Source organism: Choloepus didactylus, chromosome 13, assembly GCF_015220235.1.
Source record: "Choloepus didactylus isolate mChoDid1 chromosome 13, mChoDid1.pri, whole genome shotgun sequence".
Lineage (NCBI taxonomy): Eukaryota > Metazoa > Chordata > Mammalia > Pilosa > Megalonychidae > Choloepus > Choloepus didactylus.
Window position 1 is genome coordinate 18318027 of NC_051319.1, and position 21048 is coordinate 18339074.

The 21048-nt window shown below is 33.6% G+C and overlaps 1 protein-coding gene and 1 long non-coding RNA gene across 6 annotated transcripts in view; one reads left to right on the forward strand and one right to left on the reverse strand.

Annotated features, from left to right (window-relative positions):
• Positions 1 to 21048, reverse strand: part of SSBP2 (single stranded DNA binding protein 2) — a 402865-nt gene that overhangs the window by 10228 nt on the left and 371589 nt on the right. For all 5 annotated transcript variants that reach the window (XM_037801548.1, XM_037801547.1, XM_037801545.1 and 2 more), the window contains 4 exons: positions 18487 to 18557; positions 15586 to 15664; positions 13414 to 13442; positions 3858 to 3956 (listed from right to left, as the gene is read on the reverse strand). In XM_037801548.1, coding sequence (XP_037657476.1) covers positions 3858 to 3956; positions 13414 to 13442; positions 15586 to 15664; positions 18487 to 18557 — 278 coding nt within the window. The remainder of the gene's footprint in view (positions 1 to 3857; positions 3957 to 13413; positions 13443 to 15585; positions 15665 to 18486; positions 18558 to 21048) is intronic.
• Positions 16268 to 20154, forward strand: LOC119508099. The gene is made up of 3 exons (XR_005211389.1): positions 16268 to 16407; positions 17645 to 17772; positions 19898 to 20154. It is a non-coding gene; the product is annotated as an uncharacterized LOC119508099 (long non-coding RNA).

The following is a 21048-nucleotide window of genomic DNA, read 5'->3' on the forward strand; positions in this document are numbered from 1 at the left end:
TAGTGACCACTGTTCTTCAAAGTAGAAGAGGTTTGTACTTTTCCAGAAGTAAAGGAAGAGAAGGTGTTAAATGGAGTATCATATTTAGAGACATAAAATATTCATGGTGTACTGCCCTAAGACCACATTGCAATGTTTCTATTGTACTGCTGCATCAATATGCAATGACATATTATAATGTTTGTGCCAAAATGCTGTGATATCAGGTTGCCCTTTTTAAAAACTACTCTATTAGTCTGTTGCTCCTCAGTCAGATGATAAAATGGCTCTTGCAAAGCTGTTGACAGCATTGCTGTTTGGTTTAGCAAAAAATATACAACATATGAAGCTGTATTTAAAACATAAACCAACTGATTTTACCTTTTTATTTAAAATTTATTTTGAAGTGGCATGCCCTGGTATGAACTAGAGAATTTATGATTTTTCTTTCATTATACCCAGTTCAACACACTATGGAAGCTATCAGTGATATCCATTAAATCTTTGAACAATGTGTATGAATTCTTGTTTATACACTGCAAGGTCACTTCATATCTTATTATATTTCTATTTCTAAGCATCTATATAACATTTTATATACTTAATGAGAGAGAAATAAAAAATAGTTTACCTACTCCTTGCTAAACTGAAGTTAAGTACAGTTAGCATTTATGTGACTACATAAAACAATTTGGGCTTACGTGATTTCTTTACAATAGGAGAAAATGACAAAGGGGAGTATGGGCAATAGAAGATGATATACCACCTTGTTTGTAATTTCTTTTTGATACCATCATTTTAATATCATGTTTACTCAATTGATTCTACTTCAATGCCATGGGGGAAATATTCTGTTATTTCAAGAAATAAGAGCAATTTCTTTTTTCACTTGAAATGCATGAAAAACTATTTTTGAACAAAGCTTTTTGGCATTCTGTATTTTAAAAAACAAACACTTTTCCAGAGTTTGAACACTAGGGGGCATCTTTGTTTCTTGAAGAGCCCACAAATCGAGGCGGAGCAGTGAAACATTCTGTTTCACATTTTGCTCTATATCATGCTGGCATTGTAAAGTTTCTGATTTGGGTTTGGGCATTGTTACCTCTTTATTAATTAGATGTAGTCACATGTGTGAAGGGCCTAGGATAGTGCCTGGTACATAATAAGCACTCTAGATGTTTGCTCCCCTCCCAGCCTTCTTTCTATGGTTTAACTTCAATATAAACACTGACAAAATCCTCAGAAGGCAGACTGTTAAGAAAAAAAAATGTGCTTCTCCGAGTTACTTGCATTTAAAAAAAAAAAAACAAACACTAGAATTTGCATGTTCATTTATTGGAAGATGTTTTCGTTTTGAATTCCTTAAATAGTTCTGCTCTTCCTTGATTGCAGTGAAGTGTACTTATTGGAAATAGCTGGCCACTTTATTTCTGTAAATCATTATATTTGTCAGCACAGAATGTCTTTTGTATTCCTTCCCTTTTACCTCATTTCTTGATCTTTTGAAAAGGTCTCAACAAAAATGTGTGGTGATGCTCTCCTCACTAGCCAGAAAAAAGAGCAGAGCAGCCAGTGTGGATCTACCTCCAAGGCTGCGGTACCCTTCAGGGCAGTGGTGCAGTATCTCTGTTCACCATCCAATTACTTTTCCTTTGGGGACTTTTCTTGTGGGGACCGGAGATAGGGAAGGTAGGAGTAGGGAGGGAGCCTCTGTTTTCTGCTAACTCTGCACCACGGATTGCCATTTTATCTTCTTGTTGGGTTCAGGGGCAGAGACACTGAGTTGGGAGTCAGGGAGGCTTCCAAACCTTGCTCCAGGTGCTCTCTTTTATGTACACAGATTGATGGGATCTGCTGTTTTGCATGGGTATAGTCTAGTTGGGATTAAAGGGTGAGGCTGGTGTTTATCTTTTGCAAAGAAGTTCAAGTCTTGTTATATATGTTTTTTGATGCTCATGAGGAGTGTTCTGATACCAATTTTGAAGAGGCACCCCTTTTCAAACTGTTGAACAAGATAGCTAGCTGTCACCAAAGAAAAATCTGGGAGGGAAGGAGAAGGGAAAGTTCCTCTTGTTCCTGCCTATAAAGTTCAAGTCATGCTGAACCTTTTTAAAAAAGTTTTTTCTCCAAGCCAAAATTGATCATTTCCTCTGTACTTTTAAAACACATGGTTTATATAAATTACAGCACTTATTAATCTGACTTCTGGTTTAGTTAACTGTGTAAGCATCTGTTTTTTCCATCAGATTGTGTTTTTTTGAGGGTAGGACTGTGTTAGATTTATTCAGAATACCTTGTCCTTAGTCTAGTGCACTGTATATAGTAGGCTCAGTAAAGGTTAAACTGAACTGAATTAATTATCATAGACCTCACTGAATTATACTATTTTCTTGCTGGAAGAATTAGCAGAAAGGGAATAAATTTCTCTAATTAGATAAAGTTAACATGGGAAAATTAACTAATTTGCTCATAGTCCTACAGAAAACCAGTGAAAGAACAAGATCTAAAAATAAATCCAACGACCTAAACATTATGACTTAGGTCATGTTTTTCCTATTTCTTCATCAATACCGAGCTAATCTTTATATTTTTTATATAGATTGTTATTTATACTTCTTTTGTCCCCATTAATCATATATATCCTGTGAATAAAACAAACTGAAGATAAGCATAATTTTATTTTTAGTTTTAACAGAAGTCAAGTCTAGAAACAGAGGAAGTCTTGGCCCATGCAGAGGTCCTAGGCTGCTACCAAAAAGTAAAAGAACTCACATAACATTCAATCTTGGTGCCATTTTGGAACTACTCTGCCAGTCTGTGCAAAAGTAGACATACTATATTTAGCTACTGATTCAAATTCTGATGGTATCACCTTTGCAAGGCTGAGATAGGGCAAAATGCAGGCAGTTTTCTTGTCTGCTTCTGTTTGTGGTTAATAGAGCCTTCATTAACTTTAATGTTGCAGTGCTTGCTATGGCACTGATCAAATGAAGATAGAATTAGTTTGGATTTTGAGATCCTTTATGCTATTTTCAGTGGTTCTTAACAGAGAATGTGCAACGGAATCAGTAATAAAGCTTTTTCAACATCTCAGTATGCCCAGCCCCACCTCTGGTATTTCTGATTCAGTAGATCTAGAGAGGGTTCTTGGAAACTGTATTTTAAAAAATTCTGTAGGTGATTCTAATGTGCAATCTTAGTTTAAAACTATTGTGTTATGTTATAGTTCCTTGAGAAAAAGTACCATATTGTCCTTTGGCCTCTCCAGTGCCTAGCTTATTGCCTTGGTATGCGGTAAGTGCTTGTTTGTTAAATTGAGTGAATGCATTTTTCTCCTTTTAGTTTTGCTCTTGTCTACTTCTGTGGAGATACAGAATGATACTGCTTTTGCTTAACACTATAATAACACCAAAAAAATGACTTGTATTCAGCTCAAGTTAAATATAAACAGTAGGTTAACAGACCATCAATACTGGCCTTTAGTCCAGTGAGGTCTAGTACACAAAGAAAGGACATGCTTATAGACATACAATTTTTGGAGCTTTAAAGCCAGCACTGAGAACAGACCTTGATTTGCAGAGACTAGAGATATTTTAGTAACATGAAAACTTAAAGTATCAAATAGGCAACCTGTTTGTATTTTGCTCTTTCCCAGTGGATGTTCTCTATTAGAAAATTAGCGTTATGGTTTTTGTAACTGTCTACATAGAAGTAAAAATGTTTATTTTCTAAAAAAATTCTTCTTAAAGTTCTAGCTTTTAAAAGATCAATCTTATTGAATGCAGATAAACAATGGTAAAAATGGCTTTATGCATTTATTCTAATAGCACTTCAGAAATAAAATCTGCATATAACAACATAATTAAGGGAATACTTACACTCTCACTCTGAAAAGGATTTAAGAAATTTCCCCCCATTTCGCCATCATCCCTTGGAGTGCCCGGTTGATTACTCAGGCTCATATTATTGGGAGAATTCTGTAAACAAGCAGAAAACAAGGCATTGCTGGAGATTTTAATTTCCTTCTCACATTGTACTATTTCATAAATGAAATCTATAGCAACAGCTCTAAAGGCAAAACAGACTTACAATTCTAATCTTAGACTTCTGCCATGTATTCTAGTTTATTCTTTGCACCTTGACAAGTTCTAATGCTTTCCTAAATGAAAATTAAAAAAAAAAATACAACCTAAAAACAAACCAACCCACCACAATTTTTTTCTTAGTCTCAGAATTAATATTTATTCCATTTCCCACCCTTGACTAGAGAGTTCTGAAAACTCTAGAGACTTTAAACCACATTCCCAGCAGGGTCATGATGAAGAGAGCCCAATGAGGCAAAATGAAACAATAATATCCCTTGGTAATTTTACTAATCGAAACACAAAAGACAACTGTGTTAATAAATATTTCTCTTTAATTCTACATGCACTTTATATATTTCACTGTTTCAACTTTTTTTTTTTTTTTTTTTGGATGTGAATCATCAAGAAGAAAGGAAGATAGTTAAACACTGTAGTTTAGGACAAGAGAGACACCTTAGGACTTGGAGTGCTACTTTTAATGGAAAAGAAGGATCAAAAGTAAACTTTCAGAATCTTTCACTATTATTAGTTTAAGAGAAGATTTACTTTTAAACTTTTTTTAAAGACAAAATGGCTGATATTAGCAATCTAATAAATTACTAAAATAGCAGTATGTTGCTTCATGTTCTATTTAAATTTGCTAGTCTCATTATTACTATGCAATTTTTGCCATTATGCCAGGATATCTGATACTCCCTCATCAACAGGAAATACAGAATTGCATTGGCATATAAAATTTGTTTATATAATATTAAAACTATGGTTGAGGGGACTAACTTATCGGCTTGTAAAAAAACTTCAGGGTTAAAAATTTTTGTTACTGCAAATGGAAGAAAGCTTTTAATGTTCCCCTAAGCAACTGCCGTTTTATATTCTGTTTTGGAAAAAGTTTTAAGAAAATTGCTCAGAGGATTTTGACTTAACTAAAGCCAAGTTTTGTCATAAAAATTAAAATTTCATGAATGAATTATTCCCAGAAGAATGTGTATTTTTTTTGAATATGGTTATACTGTAAAGCAGATACAGGTAGATGAACTGGTGGAAATAGTTTGTATCTTGTCTTGCTGTGCAACCCACAGGGAGGATCTGAGAATCTTCTCTGAAGTTCATAGGGGCTCTATATGCCATGAACCTCAATGGCTGACAAACCATAGTTGATAGCAAAAAGATGATTCTATTTGTTTTGATAATTTTTTTCTCAGAAGGTGCTAGTTAACCAAGTACATAGAAAAGCAATGGTACTTTGAAATGAACATGGATAACCTGATTTCCTGAAAAAAAAAAAACCAACCCATTAAATTTAACTAAACACATTACCTTAAAATAAAGCTCATTAAGAATTAATAATTAAACTGTGCTTTGAAAACAGGAATGACAATGCTAACTTAGCTCAGAAAGGAAACTAAATTCATAAAAATATTGCAAGATTTACACAAAATCTAAAAGTCCTTTTGGTGAAGACAGATTTCTGTCATTTCATACATAATGGAGAAATTGGTAATATTGGAATAAAAATTATCTTGACATATATATGAGGAATTTTAAGCATGCATTTAGAAGCTGCATCCTTTTAAATATTTAAATAAAGGAAATGAAATGAGCCCTTCCTGTTCTTGTGTAACATTTACATCCTCAGTAGTATGAGCTGCCCTGAGAGAGGTATCAAATCTTTGAGGGTTGGGGTGTTCTCATTTTCTGTTGCAGTATTTTTGTGCGTTTTTTCTTGGTTTACAATTTTTAAGGTTTAGTTGACTTCAAAAATGATTCCGGACTCTAATGTTGAATTAAAAATATTTAGAGTTTGAAAGTAACATTGCATTGTTAGCATTTTTTTTTACTGTGGTAAAATACACATAACATAAAATTTACCATTAGTGCAACCAACACCATTATCTAGTTCCAGACATTTTCATTACCCCAAAAGGAAAACTGGTACCCAGTAAATAGTCACTCTCCATTCATCCAACCCCCCCCCCCCACATCCCAGCCCTTGGCAACTGCTTCTCTATTGTCTATCTCCATGGATTTGCCTATTCTGAGCATTTCATATAGATGAAATCGTATAATATGTGGCCTTGTTTCTGGCTTCTTTCACTTAGAAGAATGTTTTCAAGGTTCATTTATGTTGTAGGATTTATCAATTTTGCAGTCTGTTTTATGGCTGAATATTATTCCATTGTATGGATATTACACATTTTGTTTTTCTATTCATCAGTGATGGAAATGTTGGTTGTGGCCACCTTTTGGCCATTGTGAAAAGTGCTGCTATGAACACTCATGTACAAGTTTTTGTTTGAATTCCCATTTTCAATTCTTTTGGACATAAACCCAGGAACAGAATTTTTGTGTCCGCACTGTTAATATTTTAAATAATTACAAAATATTTCCAGGGTTATAATTTCTGTTTTTCATACAATTTCCTCCTAGCATGGTGGCTCAGAATTATGCTTTTTTTTTTTTTTTTTTTTTTTTGGCATATAAAGGACAGTAAGAAAAAATTAAAGGATGCATTCAACATACAATATTGAGCTACTATCAGATCTCCAAAACCTATTCTCTTATCCAGGTCATAGGCATTTTGAAAAGCTTAAAATGATAGGACAAAAATTTTTTTTTTTTTTTTACCTGAAGTAATCTCTGCAAAAAGTACTGAAGACAACAAAAGCTCTTCAGTGTGGAATCTTAAGAGAAATTGTGCTGTCCAGGATCACTGAGTGACAAAATGAGAATAAAAGGCTAAAGAGCACACTCAATATTGGTATCTGAGGAACAGCCAAGACAGTAGTCCCAAAAGTCAGCGCAGAGCAGGTTATGAGTGTTCACGAAATGTGTGTATGTTACACTTAACTGTAGCTACATTTGTGAGCAGTGTCTCCAGATTTCATCATCAACACAAGAATGTAACGCAAAGAAAGGGCGTAGGTTGGTCAAAAGGGCACTCCAGTTGCTTGCACACACAGGGTGTATGGAGAACATATGAACGCAAGTAAAGGTTACTTCTAGTTATAACTGGCACTTTGGTTGCATTTCTTATTTCAATTAATGTATACTTTGTACTACTTCAACTCTAAGAATTAGCTTGGAAAGGTATAGTTAGGATTATACTGACCCCATCTCTTCAAGGATTTTATTACATTTTCACTCTCATTTTCAAGTTGGAATAGTTTCCCTTAAGTGGTGATGAAATATGAATGCTGTAGAAATGTGTCTATATGCATACACACACACATACAATTTCATTTAGTTCTCTGATTTTTATCTTGCAAGTATTCTTCCATATTCTCTTTTCATTCCCATAAGTTCAGTCAGTTTTTTTTTTTTTTTTTTTTTTTTGGCAAGCTTCAGAGTTCTTCTTTATGGTCACTCAGTGTCTTCCTTCATTTCTTTTTATTTTCCTTCAACTCATTGATTTGATTTAGCAGATCTGTTTGAACATCTTTAATTAGTTGTTTCCACTCCTGTATCTCATCTGGAGTTTTAGTTTGTTCCTTTGACTGGGCCATATCTTCGTGCATCCTAGTATGACTTGCGATTTTTTGCTGGTGTCTAGGCATCTGATTTTCTTGGTTAGTTTATTCTGGAGGTCATTTTCTCTCTTTTGCCTAGGGTTTTATTGTTGGTTGGCTTTGTTCTCTGTTTTTCTTTGACATTCTAGTCAACTTATTCTAAACTGCTAGCATAGCTTCTGTTTAACTGGTCAGAATTTTTTAGCTCTTATTTTTCTGACTCTTGCCTATATGGAAGTTTTTTGAGACTGCTCTTTTTTTTGTGCAGTTGTTTCACCCCCAGGAAAAAGCTCTCTCTTCCCTCTTCCTCCTCAGGGAATGTTGATTTGCTGTTTATTTTGTTTATTTACCTCTATAGGCTTTTAACATTCCTTTTGTCACCTCTAGTAATTTTTGCCTGGAGTTTGGGCTCTGGGCGGAGGGTCCCCACAGATAGGATCGACCCCAGTCAGATTTTCCAGACAAAACAGGATTAGCACTCCTGAAAGGGGTGTAATGAGTATCAAGTTTCCCTAGGGATGAGACCCAGCAGGGTGCCAGTCTTTCCTGTGAAGCCTCTTAATTCTGTGCTTTTCCTGTCCTGTCCAGCAGATGGCACTTGTCAGCCTGTTGCTCCTCACAGGTCTAAAGTGGTAAAGTGCCTTTAATTCTCAGCAGACCCTGTTCCTGCCAGGGGTGTGGTTGAGACAGAGGCTGAAAGTGGGCTGAAACTGTTCCTGTTTTCTAGCTTTTAGAGTCTGAATTCTCAAAATAACAGTCACCGTCTGTGCTGGACCTTGCCCTCCTTAGGGGAGGAGCCACTCTTCAGCCCCCTGTTCCCTGCAAGCTAGAAAAGTTACAGAACTCTCAAGCAGTCCCCCTTTCTCCCTGTAGGGACCATGTTTGAGACAGGCTGCGCTCTGCTTTTGTAGGTTTAGACTGCTGTCATATCCTAGAGAATCCCAGTCCAAATTATCTGAGTGAGAGCTACCACTTGCACTGGGCACTTGCACCTCCCTGCACTTTCTTGGGGAATATACACCTTTTAGGGAAGTATCTCCTCCATTGTTTAACTGCTTTGTCTTTCATGTAGCCCTCTTCCTACCCTTGCCTGGGGCAGTGCTGAAAAGGGAGGATGCCTACTTCTTTCTTTAATGGACTACTCAAAAAAAAAGGAAAGAAAAAAAAACATCTGTTCTCATAGCTGGTCTCCAGTCCCCTGGGTTCAGTCAAGAGCTGGAGTTAGTACTCAGCTCTGTGTGCCCCTTTTTGAGGGGCTCAGCCCTTTCCGTATTCTAAGCTTAGCCAACTCCAGAAGTCTCTGTTTTAAAAATTTTTTATTTACTATTATTTTTTCATCAGCCCTGCCTTCTCCCTGTTGGAAGCGAAGCTGATACATGGTTTATTTCTTGTTTGTGTTGTAGATTTATCTGTGCTTGGAGCTGGTGTCCAACAGTCCAAATTTGTTAATCAAATCCACAACTGGAGCATGGTTGAACTCCCCTTGCTTTGCTCCTAGAAGAGAGAGTCTCTGTTTCCCACTGGGAAGAGACTCTGAGTCAGCCTGCTGTGCCGGTGGGGGAGGGGCATCAGCCTCTACAGCATGGAAGAATTGACTTAACAGTTCTCTGCTGTGATTTATCTGTCTTGGCCCTTCAGATGGTTCCTGGTTGGTGTACAGTGTGAGTCTCTGGTCTTGGAAGTCCTCCAAACAGTTGTTCCAGACAGTTCCTGGCTCTTTATTAGCTGCCTTAGAGGATAAACTAAATCCCAAGCCTCCCTATGCCACCTTCTTGACCTGTCCTGTCCATATTCTCTTTTAATAAGTAAGTTACTGTCCCTTTTTCTACCCATCCTCAGAAAGCATTTCAAATCTTTGCAAACTATCACTGAAAAAGCAAACACAGAAACTTTGGCTCTGTCTATAACTATGTTAGGAATTGAATCATGTCCCCCACAAAAAGGCATGTTCAGGTCTGTACCTCTTATCCTGTGGAAATGTTGCAAATAGGTTCTCTTGAAGATGTTACTTCAGTTAAGAAGCAGCCTAATTGAATCTGGTGGGACTGAATCAGATGACTAGAATCCTTTATAAACAGGGACAAAGAGAGAAGTAGAAGCCACGGGGAGCAGCCAGACGCTGCAACTCAATTGAATTCAGAAGAGAAAGAAAAGATGCCATCATGTGCATTGCCATATGCCACGTAACTCAAGGATCAAGGATTGCCAGTAGCCAGCTCCAGAATGCCATAGTATTTTGGGAGAAAGCATTACTCTCCTAGCCTCTAAATTGTGAGACAATAATTTCCCCTTGTTATGCCAACCCACTGTATGCTATCTGTTTTAGCAGTGGAAAAACTAAAAGAATCTAGAATGAAATAATATTGACATTATTCTAAGCCCTTTGGAAGAAGATTTTGAATTGAATTTTCATAAGCTGCCAATAACAAGTTTTATAGAGTGCTGTTTTGACTCTATCAGCCCCCCCAAAAGAATAAGCTGCCAGCTTCAGTTCTCCAAAGGAACAAACTTAGCTGGAATGAAAGCCAGCATACCTGAGGCCATGGTGGAGGTTTATGGTTGTTGATTAGCTCCCCTTTGAATGGTGTGGGAACTCTAATTGGAACTAAGGTTCTCAAGGCCAGAAAGCTTCAGGTTGAAAAAAAACATTTTCTAGAGGCAAAAGAGGCTTATGAGATCCTACTCTAAAAAGTCCTAGGGATTACTTTAATAATTTTATTAAGCATGTGATGATCAGATCTTACTTTCTCTAATGATTTTTTTCAAATTTAAAAATATAAATATTAAATATCTTAATGTTAATTGCAGAATTTCTTTAGAACTTTCTTTTTAATAAACACCACATGCTCCTCTTCACCTTCAACCCCTAAAACAACTCCAAGGGAAAATAATTTTTGTTCACTGATTAAATGGGTGTCTTCTCAATTGCAAAAGGAATGAAAGGAATTTCATATTTCATAAAAAGGCATCTAAGAGTATCTAAGTCAAAGATAAATTCTACATTTTAAGAAAGAAACATAAGAGCTTTACTATGTATTCCTTAATTGAGCAAGAGATAATTTTGAAATTATTCACTTGGATCTTCTGCCACTGAAACAATGCCGTCAAAAGTACAGTCAGAAGAGTGTGGGTTCCTAGCCTCATCCACAAAAGACTGTGTAACTAATAAGGAGGAGGACATTTAGCATCTGTGTAGCACTTCATAGTCCTTAGCACATGTCCACACTTGAGTATCAACAATTTTATGGAGTAGGAAGGGAATAAATTATAAGGTCATTTTAGGTTGAGGAAGCTAAGCCTAGGAGAGATTAGGTAACATGTTCCCAAAATTTGTATGTACTAGCACCACACTTCCTGATTCTCAATTTAGTGCTCTCTATCTTATATATAAAATGGAAAAACTAAAGTATATTTAAAATAAAAAAATTAAAAAACAGAGTTTAACTATTACTACTAAAGTACATTTTAAAATGAAGTTTTTAAAAGTATTTATAATACTGTTGCTTGACAAAAATACAGATTAAATTGGAGAAGTTAAGAATATGTAGCTGGAGACCTAGATTTTGAACAAAACTGCTTAGCAGTAATGATCAAGCTTGTCTTTTGATTCACAAACAAGAATGACTGGAAAAAGAATAGAAGGAAAAGGAGAGAGTTTTGTGAGATAGCTGTATGTGTAGGAAGGTGGAGTTAGTGACTAGTGCATACCTGGGAAAAGAGGACTGGAACAGGCTGTGAATGATAAGAGGCAGGGAGAAAAATAATGGAGATGGGACAGACATTAGTGGTACCATCACCCAGGTCCCAGCCTGGTTAGAACTGGGAGCCAATGAAATTGGGAGTGGCCAATGAGTTTGGTAGTGAGGAAATGAGGTGCCTAGGAGCTCATTTGAAGGCAGATGTAACTAGCCATTTCTAGTACATTGCTAAGTGGATGTTAATTACTAGGGATAATTCTTATGTTTATTTAAATACTTCTGAACTTCGTAAGTTATTCCTTATTGTATTGTTCGGTATCCTCAGTTACACTGAGTTTCTTGAGGGGAGAGACCTTATCTTGTTCTTTTGGATTCTGAGAGTCCAGAATAATCCCTTGGACCATTAATGTTTACTGAATGAAGGAACTCTTGCCTAAGTACAACGTACTTGAGGATAGAGACTATGCTTGCATTTTAAAAAGTCTTTTATATCTCCCATAGTGCATAAGGCAATATACCCAGTACACAACAGTGCACAATGGGTGATCAATCAATGCTTAGAAAATAACCAATACATCATTAAACAGGAGAATCCTATCAGTAGTGGGTACTCTGTAGTGGAAAAACCTTATATTCAGGAATAGGAATGGAAAAACAAGTACAGAAGGAATAGCAATTGTCTGATATGAGGGCACACTAGAAAATGGCATTAATTCATCATCATGACTCTATTTTAAATTTCTAAAGTGAAATTACAAAGTACTTCAACATACAGAATTTTGTTTCTATCTAGTGTACCAGGTTATGGGTTGTTAGTGGAAAGTTTTAGGAATATGGCCAAAAGCAATGTGAATGATCCAATGCTTGTGTAATTAAGAATCAACTCTAGATAGTAGAATATGCATCTCAGATATGATATTAGAAATTTTACTGATGACCACAAAGCACAATTCACCTAAAACCAACTGTTAGAATCACCTCAGGTAGCGAATACAATTCTGCTCATCTGACTTGCAAAGATGCTTCCCAGAGAGAAGGCTTTAATGGAATTGTATAGGGAATCTTATTTTGCAAACTGGCTTTTTTAAGGCTTACCTAATACTGTCTCTCACAGAGGTAAGGTAGTGACCATTATAAATATTTACTGTTTCTAAACACAGACATCCAAAGTATGTGCAGAACTTGTTGGGCAAGTGCAGGTATAATGTTAGAATGCCAATAATTTTTTTTTTGCATGAAGTATTAATTTAAAATGTTTTGTAAATTCTTATTTGTTTTATTATTACCTTATTTTCCTTGGTATCAGGACTTTTACATTACTACACATGAATATGAATTAGAAATAGAATTAAATGAAGCCATCTTCTAAAGAATTTCTGTATTTATCGATATAAAGTAGACTTCGAAGAGTCATTCTAGTAATAGTTAATAATTAGTTCTTATAAGCCATTCTAAATATATTTTTGACCCGTACAGAACTAACTGAAATTCATCATGACCTAAAAAGTATTTAGGTGTTTTTCATTAAAAAAATACAAGGCATTTAAGCAAAGGATTGATTTTAGATAAACTACTGAGGGAGGAAAAACACAGACACAGACTATTGGAAGGCTCACTATTCTACTTGCTTTAACAACTTTTCTCTACTTACTTTTTTACTCCATTTTGGGGAATCAGTATAATGATTGAGGATATCAGCATTACATAATAAATGTTTGAAAGGCTAATGAGATGTATAAATGTAGTGCCCTTATAACATATAGTAACCATTTTTTCAAATTTGCCTCTTATGTTGCTCTAGACTTTTTTACATTTTCACAAGATTATCTAACCTGTATCACTGTGCTTTACAAATATAACATCATAATGTGATTAGATCAACTGTGACTTAGATATCAATTAACTGCATATAGTACCTCTTGTAAATGAACCTTAGCATGTCTAGGAACAATCTTAAAAGACTCATTTTTATACTTTCCCACGTATACATTAATATATTTAAATTCCACTTAATTATATCTGACTTTCTACTTTCAAACTTTCATTCAACAACAAAATTCATAAGGTTATTCTATTACCTTCATGAGAGTTCCATGTGGTATAAAATACTGATAACAAATAATATCGAGAACACATAGTACTCACCTTGGAAATACTGTCCATATCTCCTGAGCCTGAAATAAAATATGAAAAGAAAGCCTTAATTAGGTGATTTCACTGATAAATTAAGTGTCCCTTTAATTTAAATAAATGTAATATGTTGTATGTATTTTCCTGTGGATATCTCCCTAGTTTTTGAATACTAAAAAATTCCTTTCTCTTGTACTGTGTGGTCCATCAATATTACCTGATGGTAAATACAAGGATGAATTCTACCACAAGTTCCCAATTACCTACTTTTTTTTTCCTATTTGATAATGGCAGAATGAAGAAAATCATAATCATAGATTCTTGATAGTGAAATATTAGAGATCATTTATATATGTTACTTAATTCAAGCTTACAAAATATGTATATAATATATATAACTTATTCTTATATTAAATATTTCACAGCAATCAACATTCATGGTAATCCATCAAACCTAAAAATGACTTTGAAATATATATTGTGTTTTTATTTTGATTCTTGGGAGAAATGAAAAATCAATACTCATTTCTTTTCTAATGTAGGAAATGAAATCATACACTAGGTAATAAAGAACAATAATCAGATCTTTACCACAATATTAGCTTTATTTTAAACTGTTTTATCTTAATAATTTTACTGGCACAAAAATATTAATATATTTGAATAGTACAATATTCAGTCAACGTTCACAAATAAAGTTAGAGCTTATTAACATGATTAACTTATAAATAGACATAGAATGTATATGCAGTCAGATATATATGTGTGTGTGTGTGTGTATGTATATATATATAAATACACGAAATAGTGGTCATTATAGAAAGTAATGAGTCATATGCCAAGCATATGTGACACTCTAATGTAAATTCTATTCTAGTGAATCATATAACTAATAATCTTTCAACTATGACCAAGTGTCATGTTTTGTGAATGATTTAAAAAATAACAAGATTGGAAAGTGAACTGTTGTTTTGCAATAAGTTGAAAATAAAACTCTAGACCTGCAGTACAATAGAATTTTCTGTGATCATGGAAATGTCTCCCTGTATTGTACCTTATGGTGGCCATTAGCTATATGTAGCTATTGTGCATTTGAAATGTGGCTAAGTGCAACAAAAAACTGAATTTTAAATGTTACACATGGCTAGTGGCTACAGTAATTGTACAGTGCAGATCAAGACTGAAATCTAGGCAAAATGTAAGTATGGATTCTTAAAAGCATGAAAGTCTATCAATGTGTTGCAAATAATTTCTTGGTATTGACATTACACGGCTATCAAAGTATCAGAGGGAGGTAGTTCTGATCTTGGGGTGGGGGAGTGAAATCTGGTGTAACCTAAGTTACTCATGGACAGTTTCTCCAATTCAAGTAAAGTATGAATTCTGTTCAAAAGAAAAAAAAATCACAAACTCCCACCTCTACTATCAAGTTTTAAATTCTTTTATTATAAGGTTATTTAAATATATACAAATATAAAATAAATGTCTTTTTGTTTTGCTTATTTTGCATTTGACCTGTTGATACATATAGTGTGCTGTGTGATCTTGTCAGTTCCCTACCACTTGCCTCTATTCTTTGCTATAGTGAAACTTTCTATCCACCTTACAGATATTGGCTTCATTTGGTATGAAAGCATCATTTATGAAGTATGTTTTCAACCATTAAAATCATACTACTTAATACCAGTTTTATTAACACAAAGTGGGCAGTGATCTGTCATAAGGGAATCATTCAGATTATTCAAAATATGATTGCCAATTTTATTTTTTTAAAAAGACAGTTCTTGCGCAGAAATGAAGTTCTTCTAATGCTGTATCCACAGATTGCTAGAGACAAAAACCAGTTGGGAGGATACTGCAGTCCCCCAGGTGAGGCATTAATGATATACACCCAAAGCAGCAATGCCTCCTTTTATCATAAGACACTGCCAGTCACAGATTTTGATAAAGTAAATACCTGTGAATATGAGCTATTTTTGAACAATTTTCACATTTCTAATTTTCAAATGATCTCCAGTCATTATAACCAATACACTCTAGATTAAACCATCAGTCTGAGGTAAAAGTTGAAGCATTTCAAAATGAGATGCTATATACGGGAGAACTTTTCAAACCATAATATCCAGTATGTACAATTAAGGTTTTTGTTTTGAATTTATTACTAAACATCAAATTTAATATCCTTACCTAAAGAGCCATTCATGTGATGTGACTCCATTCCTGCTAATCCACCCATGGGACCATCTGACCCAGGGCCCATTGGAAACTATTTAAGAAATGAAGAAAATGACTGTGACCACATTGAAAACAATTGCTTATCTCAACATTACAGTATTATTTTTAACACTGAGATACTTCTACAACTTAGTTTCACTTTCAATTTACGGAGATTTTTCCAAGTTTTTTTTTCAGCCTTGTGGATTCTCTAACTGAATTGCCTCACCACCTTCATCCCATCTTCTCTAGGGTCTGGAACAGACTAATCCTGTCATATTCAAAATTTTCTTCTTCAGAAATGCTTGACTAGAAAGCCTACAACTCTAGTGCAAATGAGAAGATAAGCATTATTGTCTATGCTACGGACAAATTTTGCTATTATAAATAGAGGTGATTCTTAAGAAGCAGGTAAAAGGTGTTGGCTTATTAATAAGCACTATTAACATCATTATGTCAATATTAACATTATTTTTAGCAGACAAACTATATTTGTTCAAAAGGACATAAATAATTTCATCTTACAGGTTAAATACAAGGGGATAGCTGAATATAGCTAATCCTTCTTTGCAGTCTCAACTAAGTCAGTTCAATGACAGTTACATTATAAAGTTTTTAAAGCAGAATTCTTCTTTTTATTTTTTCCAAACAGAATCTTACATTAGAAGTCCAGTACAAAACAGATGTGAACAGATGGCCTGCCATTTTAATCTTCCCCACATCTCCCTGGAATAGTTCTGAAGAAACCAGAGGCCAATGTGAAGACAAGTTATCTACAGTTTCCTCACTTTCACAGTTAAGACAGCCTACTGAAAACACTTGCTCTTAAAATTTTCCATGCCAAAAGCATCTCTTCCACATTCTATGGTGCAAAGTGTTGAATGCGGTATATGTGTATGTAGATAGGATGGTGCTAGTTACTAAACTTATAGGGTTTTGGAAAACAAAAACTGCCCTCAGCAGACAACCTTGTATATCACCACCTGTGTGTGGAAATAAGGTGGCCTTCTATCACTATAAGCATATAAGCCACATGCTTATAAATTTTCCCAAGAGAATGCCAGCTGATTTTTCTGCCTAAAATAGAGTATCTTAAAAGCAAATGTATTGATTTTTACTTAAAAATTTGAATGTATATACCCCAATGAAAGGCCAAAGAGATCAACTTTGCATTTACTGTTGTGTTTTAGCTTTTTTCAAAAGTATAGTTTAGATCTGGGCTTAGAAATTGGTGCCAGTAAGCCCAATGGCCCAATAGCCTATGAATTTACTTGGTTTGGCAATTTTATCTGTGCCCCACTTCCTCCTATGTTTTAAAAGCCACTGACATTATGAGTATGCATGGTCGGTCAGTTTAGAACGTTGAACTGCAGGCCTGGTCCTAGCAAGCATCTGCTTTTGCTGCTCCTGGTTTAGATGAATGATATTTGAAAAACTGACATGCTTATCATTCACTTTTCTTAGATTTCTTATATTTTTATCAAGTTACCAGAATGGAACATATTTGGATCATACTAGCCTAGCTGCCTACAAAAATGTCTTTAATACCTAATACTGTTGGTTTTCTCCCTCTGTTTCTCCCTTCCAAAAATAACCAAGTTTTAAGATATGAAATTAAAGTATAAAGAGCTTTTCTATCTTTTGCAGCATTTCCAAAGAAAATATTCATTATATTTAATGTTAAGATCTCTGAAAAATGCCTTTAGACATTAGTGACAGGATATTGTTTCTTTTTCCTAAAACAATTATTTGCTTATATAAGGAGAATGGTGATAACTGAAGGTAGTGCTGTTCCACAGAAATAATATGCAAGCCACAAATGTGAGCTACGTAAGTAAATTTAGATTTTCTAGTAGCCATGTTTAAAAAGTGAAAAGAAACTGCTGTAATTAATTTTAATATTTTATTTACCAAATATATCAAAATTATTTCAATTTGAAATATCAAAATTTTATAAAATACTAAAAATTTATGAGATTTTATTTTTTTCACAATAAGTCTTTAAAATCCAGTGTGTATTTTATACTTATAGCACATCGCAGTGGGACTGGCCATATTTCGAGTACTGAATAGTCATATGTGGCTATTGGCTACCATACTGGACAAAACAGATCTAAGGTTTTCCTTTTGCTGTCTTCACTGCTAGGAAGCTAAATTGTAGTAAGTATTTCATTTCTGGTTTTCGGTATACTACAACAATTATTTACATGTTTGAGCTCCCCTATATGTATTTGTGTATTAATTTTAAACTGTCATACATATTTTTGTTGACATATAGATCTTATATGTTTATAAGCATCATTATAAACTTCATTATAAGTTTTCATGAAAAAAATCATGACCATTGTCTTTATTAAGACACCCAGTTGTCACTGTAGAACTGTCTAAATTCCATATTTAAATTCTAGATTTCCTAATCTTAAAAAAAGAAAACCCAAAACCCAAGCATATCCAACTTCATAATTTATTCTCAACTTTATTGGGATAAAAAAATGAATGAATACATTGAAAAAAATTCAGTGATGTTAAAAATGAGCTTTACATAAATGATTATACATTACCTGTCATTTTCAAACAGTCAGTATTAATCATTGAGTATTCTTTTGTAAAATAAGACCAGGCACCAACATTTGATAATTGGTTAGGCTCAGTTTTACATTTCAATTCTACTGATGTAAAGTCTTCTATTATATGTTACGTATTATGTTTTTTCAACCTAGTGCATAGAGAGAATTTGATTTTTTAAAAATATCCAATAGGCTGCTGGATAATAAAATATAAAGATTAAACAAAATCCAGGAAATGAAATTTGCTTCGAGTTTGAAAGTCTTCAAATACATTACAAAAATTAAAACAACAACAACTCATATTTACATTAGGTCTGTTAGGTCCAGGAGGTACTGCATTCATTAAAGTATACATGTTGTCTCCAGAGTTGGTTGAATCTGAAACAAATTATTATTTAATCAATACCTTTCCTTATAATCTACACCCAAGTCACCACAAAGTAATAAAGATGAACTGGATATATATGCATATTAACAGCTAAAGCACTTGAAATAGTCGTTATTAACATTCTGAAACAAATACCTAGCAGTCATTTTCCACCTCAATATTATCATTCTGAGGTTGTAAATTAGGAATATTATAAAAGAAATAATTACCTGAATAATTCAGGCCAAAAGAAACATTACTTCAAAAATCTAGAAAGTTACAGTGAAGTTTCCTTTTTTTTAAAAAAAAAATGGAATCTTTTTGAATTCTCCACTTAAGCAAGTATATGTACACATATAGCAAAAATCTCTTAAAATTCAGATAGATTTGTATTTCTCATTATTTCTTTGGGCTTCCTGTATACCAATTAAAAAACAGCTTATTTAGCTAGTAATTAGTAAAAGCTGGTGGAATATCCTGGCTTAGTTCCAAAGAAAGAATGGAACAAGATTATACAACTAGATGAAAAGTTTTCTTGCTTGAGGCAAAAGTCAGCTTCTCCCAGCATAGCTTTTGATTAAAAAAAATATTTTTTCACCCATTTCATTCTTGATTTATTACAATTAAGTATAGGGTATATGTATATAAATATATGTAACATTTTATAGTATTTTAATAATTTACATGTTAATTATCTGAGTATATAAGTGTTTTTATACTGTAAAACCCAGAGTGACAGTCTGAGTATTTTACATTGAGGAAATATCAATTTTGAAATATGGGGTTCTATTTTTTCAGAATTATACAGTTTTCTTAAATATAATTTAGTAGGCTTCTCTGTTTTGAAATAAATTGTGTTTCAAAATTTTTGTACTGATTCAAGGCAGAAGATAAAAATAATTTGCTTTCTCATAGAAGTGGCCATAGAGTGAGAAATGGGAAATTACTTCCCTTACTATGTGACTATATATTAGACATTAATAAGTTTATTATTATTTTTTTAGTATGTACCACTTACAGAGTAGATATTTACCAGTTGTTCAGAAATAATGATCTATAAATCTGAACATTAATTTTTACTTTTAGATTAATACATTACAATGTTGAAAAAGCTGAGATGTCCACCTCAGGTTGACGCCTATTTGTTAATATTTTTACTTAAGATGAAATGTTTTTTATAGTTAATATTTTATTTGTCTATTCTTTCCTTCTTGCTTCTAACTAGGTTTATAATAAGCTCACTGAGAGAAGGAAAGGGACCGTGTCTTAAGTCATCTTTTGTATATAATATGTCTGCTAACTTAGATCTAACTAATGGAATATTCTCTCTCCCACTAAATTTATCTTTCAGAAAACCTAGATTACTTTTTAAACATGGGAAGCCTTCAGATGGTTTTTCAACTTTATAAGTCTTACTCTTGGTGAAAGGAAGATGAGCTGTATATTTTAGCTATGCAGAAAGAAAAAGAAATTTACACATCTTTAAGACTAACCAAGAAAATAATCTCATCTGAAAAAAATATTGAGGGGAATAAGGTTGAAGAGAAAAATTTTTTAGGACATTTCTGACTTCCCCTCTTATACAGAAAAATTTTTCAATAAAGTGGACCACTGGTATGTATTCTGGAAGGTCTGCTGGCATTATATTAGGGGAATGCATGTGATAAAGGATTGGTACATAAAAGAGCATGCAAAAAGTCTTGCAAGATATATTAGTGGCAATTCCTGGCTGGAAAGGAAGAAATGATCAGACTAGTTATTACCTGCAATATTTAGTGTTACTTTAAAATTTTGGTTTTAGTTTTGTAGTGAAGCATTTATTAATCAGGTGCTAACTTCATAAATTAAATATTTACTTCACTGAGGTCATATAAGAATGCAAATATGGGTAAAATGATCAATTCCCATAGTTCTATCTTCCATGAATTCTGTTCCAGTTACAGTGAAGATGATCTAAGGATTGAGATCCATGAAATTTTTATGGCTATATTCCAAGGAGTTAATGAAACAAAGTAAAATTTTGTATTAATTAAGCAATTCATGCTTTTTCTAAATTAAAAAGGTTTAAAACAAAATTTATTTTTTATTGGTATAATTAATAACTTCCCTTTATTTTAGATTTTAACAAACTGGTTAGGAATATAGGAATTTAACAGCAAAACATAATTTAAGAACTTTTTCCTAATTAAAGAAATAATATGCACTATGTGAAATATTTTAAATTAGTAAAATAAAGAGAATAAAATAAAAATTTCGTATCTATTTCACTACCCAGCAGTAACCCTGAAAAAGTTTTAGCCTATTTCTTTGTTTTCTAGTCCCTAGATTTCTGTGCTTATATAGTTTAAAATACAATTGAATTCATACCATATGGAATCTGAGCATTTATTTCTCCATGTCATTACAAATTCTTTGAAAATACATTTAATAGCCACATTATATTCCATAAATAAGTTACTTAATAAAATCCACTATAATTGAATTAGATGTGAAGGTTGTATT